General features: G+C 40.7%; 1 protein-coding gene across 1 annotated transcript in view; it reads left to right on the plus strand.

Annotated features, from left to right (window-relative positions):
- The window catches only part of LOC121925427 (disintegrin and metalloproteinase domain-containing protein 17-like), a 7,177-nt gene extending 7,076 nt beyond the window's left edge, over positions 1 to 101 (plus strand). The window contains exon 6 of the mRNA XM_042457562.1: positions 52 to 101. Coding sequence (XP_042313496.1) covers positions 52 to 101 — 50 coding nt within the window. The remainder of the gene's footprint in view (positions 1 to 51) is intronic.
- Positions 102 to 2,931: the final 2,830 nt, after the last annotated feature.

Genomic DNA, 2,931 nt, shown 5'->3' on the forward strand with positions numbered 1-2,931 from the left:
CCCTTTGTGCATTGCCTGAAGAGAAAATAAGAACTTTCTGCAATCTTTCAGTGCCTCTAAGATTAATCATTGGTGAATGTATTCTTAACACCGATGGCTAAACTGTGGCATTCAGAAAAGAGAGCAAGAACACTGGGCTCTACCTTTAGAGGGGAGTAAGAGGGTTCACTGGCATAGCCCTAACTAGCTAGCTTGTACTACTTTGCTAATTGTCTCAGTATCTTTAAGGCACAACCTCACAGGAGGGGGAGCTCCATGTACAGAGTAGTGTATGCTTGTGCGTGTGCATTCACATATTGTGCACATGACTAAGTGCACACTACTTAAGACTGCTTTAACATCACTTGACATTTGAAATAAAAAACTAGACATCTTAAGGAAATTAAAATGTCCTTTTAGCATCAATGACTTTATACAAGATCTAGTTTGCAATCTTGTTAAATGCACTGCATTATTATCATCATCATTAACAACACACACAAGGGACAGGATTGGACTAGAGATGTTCCCAATGAACATAGATACTTCATACACAACAGCAGGGCTGGGCAACTGCACAGAGAATGGGGACCACATCAGCACATTTTGGTGTGCTGGAAGGAACATGGCAACACTTCCAGCCCTAATTTTGTCCAATTTTAGCTCTTTCAATTACTTTGGTGTTTTGGGGAGGTTTGAGGAACAATGGTCAGGGAAAGCAAACCACTGTAGTTTGGGCATATTTTAGGTCATAGGTGGGGGGGGGGGGGGCCAAAAAGAAAACCCCCCCAATTAAAAAAAAAATGGTCGGGGGGCTTTGGGGGGCTTCTGGGGTTGCACTTAAGTGTCTCCAGGAACACATGCATCCCCATGGGCTGAACTTTGTCCACCCCTGCACCACGGTATCCAAACTAGGTCCACAAAGGGAACAAGAATAATTAAAGTTTCTGGTCACTTAAGAGTAGATGTACAGCCAACCAGCTCATCTTACAAACTTATATACTGAATGTGTGTTGATTTTCATCTTCAAGCATGCATAAATCCAAAGTAAGAAAGGAGACCTACCCTTTGGACAGATGCCACCATGGCTGTTTGGTCTCTGAGATCCAACATAAGCCAATCCAAGAGTGCCCATATCAAAATCTTGATATGTGAAAAGATGAGCCAGGCATACTTTGGCCGCTTTCTCAGCTATATCAATGCTGAATTGCTATGTGGGACAAACAGTTTACAGAAAAGGCTTATTCATTAGATCAGAGACAGGTCAATGACCTACATACAGTAGATTCCAATTCCAGTATCATTAAATGGTGTTCATCTATGGCGGGTTATAGACCGCCGCTTTGAGGTGGTCTGCCACCGCCGCCGCCGTTTGCTCCGTAAGGGAGCCGTCGCAGCCACACCGCGCGGCTCCCTTGCGGAGCAAAAAAGAAGCTCCAAAATGGAGCTTCTTTCTGTGGCGCCCTAATGACGTTGCGAGGCGCCGCTGGTGCACTTGCGATGTCATTAGCGCCGCGACATGTCTGGACGCTATGTGTCCGATACGTAAAGATGGCGCCAGCCATGTGGAACGGCTGGCGCCATATTGTACGGACAGAGTCCGTATTAGAGCCAGGGGCGTCTAGAAGAGACGCCCCTTTTTTAAAATAGGACGTCCTGCGGACGTCCCAAGTGCCATTCTGTAACCGGCCAATAACATCTTTACCAAAAAGATAGCACAAGATGACTGTAACCATTTTTAAAATGTGTTTTAGCACTCAAAACATTCTGGAAACTAAATAAAAAAACCTTAATATGATTTCTTAACTAAAGTTGCATACAATTAATTAAGGTATACATGGAATTATGTAGCAGCAGCAGCATTACAGCCATAGCCCAGGCAAATAAAGACAATAACTGCTTCATTTTAAGTCAGGTAATTGGGCTTTCTAATGTGTAACTCTGCATTTCTCTCTTTCTAGAGAACATCTCCTTCATTCCCAGACTGAACAGCATAATTTCATTGTAAGAAGTATGCTGTTTCCTTTAGATCTTCACAGCCAAACCCTTGCTTAAGTAATTACAAATTGCAACCATTGCCACTGAGGTGCTTCCTATACCTACCTCCAGCAGTTGTTTCACCTCCCAAGCATCCTTATCCTCATATGGCTGACTTTTTTCCATATTATAGTGTTTCTGTCCTGGAGATACAGCTTGTGGCTCACTGTGAACAATAATCTTCATTTAAAAAAAGAAATAAAAAAATCAATTTAAAGCATTGACATCCAATGATAATGGAAAGAATATACGATTTAAAACATTAAAGTCAAATGATAATGGAAAGGAAGTACCACAATGATTACACTGATCAAACCAAGGGAGAAATGTCCTTCATTGTCCAGCATCATACCACCTACTTTATATTTATTTACATAAGCGTAATTCTATGTGTTCAATCACAGCAAGTTATCATTGAAAATATACACAAAGTCACAGTAGATTTTCAATAGTAACTGATCTCAGCAAAGTTTCTGTTCTACAATCCAAGTATTCTTTTGTCAGTATGCCCAAAAATGGCATCAAACAGGAACTGTTTTTTGGGCAGAATACAGTATATCTTAGCCCAAGTCTCAGTTTTTAGCTGGTTATGCACAGAACACTTTAAAAATAAACAGACAAAATTTAATGGAGATTATTTCCACAAAGAAGGCTGGCTGGCACTTTCAATACCAAAGACACGATGAACATGATCACTTTTATGCAACTTTGTATAATAACACACATCAAGTAAAATCATGATTTATATCATTTGCTTTTGAGTGCTAACGCTGAATATTTTAGTGGGAAAAAAACTCATTCTGATGCTTCTGTGCTCTTCTTGGTGATCTTATTTTTTAATGAATGTTGGAAGCAGAAGCTGCAGTCCTTCAACGATACACTTCAGAAAACCCTTTGTGTTCAATAGCACACACA

The sequence above is a fragment of the Sceloporus undulatus genome, chromosome 1 (genome assembly GCF_019175285.1).
Source record: "Sceloporus undulatus isolate JIND9_A2432 ecotype Alabama chromosome 1, SceUnd_v1.1, whole genome shotgun sequence".
In the NCBI taxonomy this organism is placed as follows: Eukaryota; Metazoa; Chordata; class Lepidosauria; order Squamata; family Phrynosomatidae; genus Sceloporus; species Sceloporus undulatus.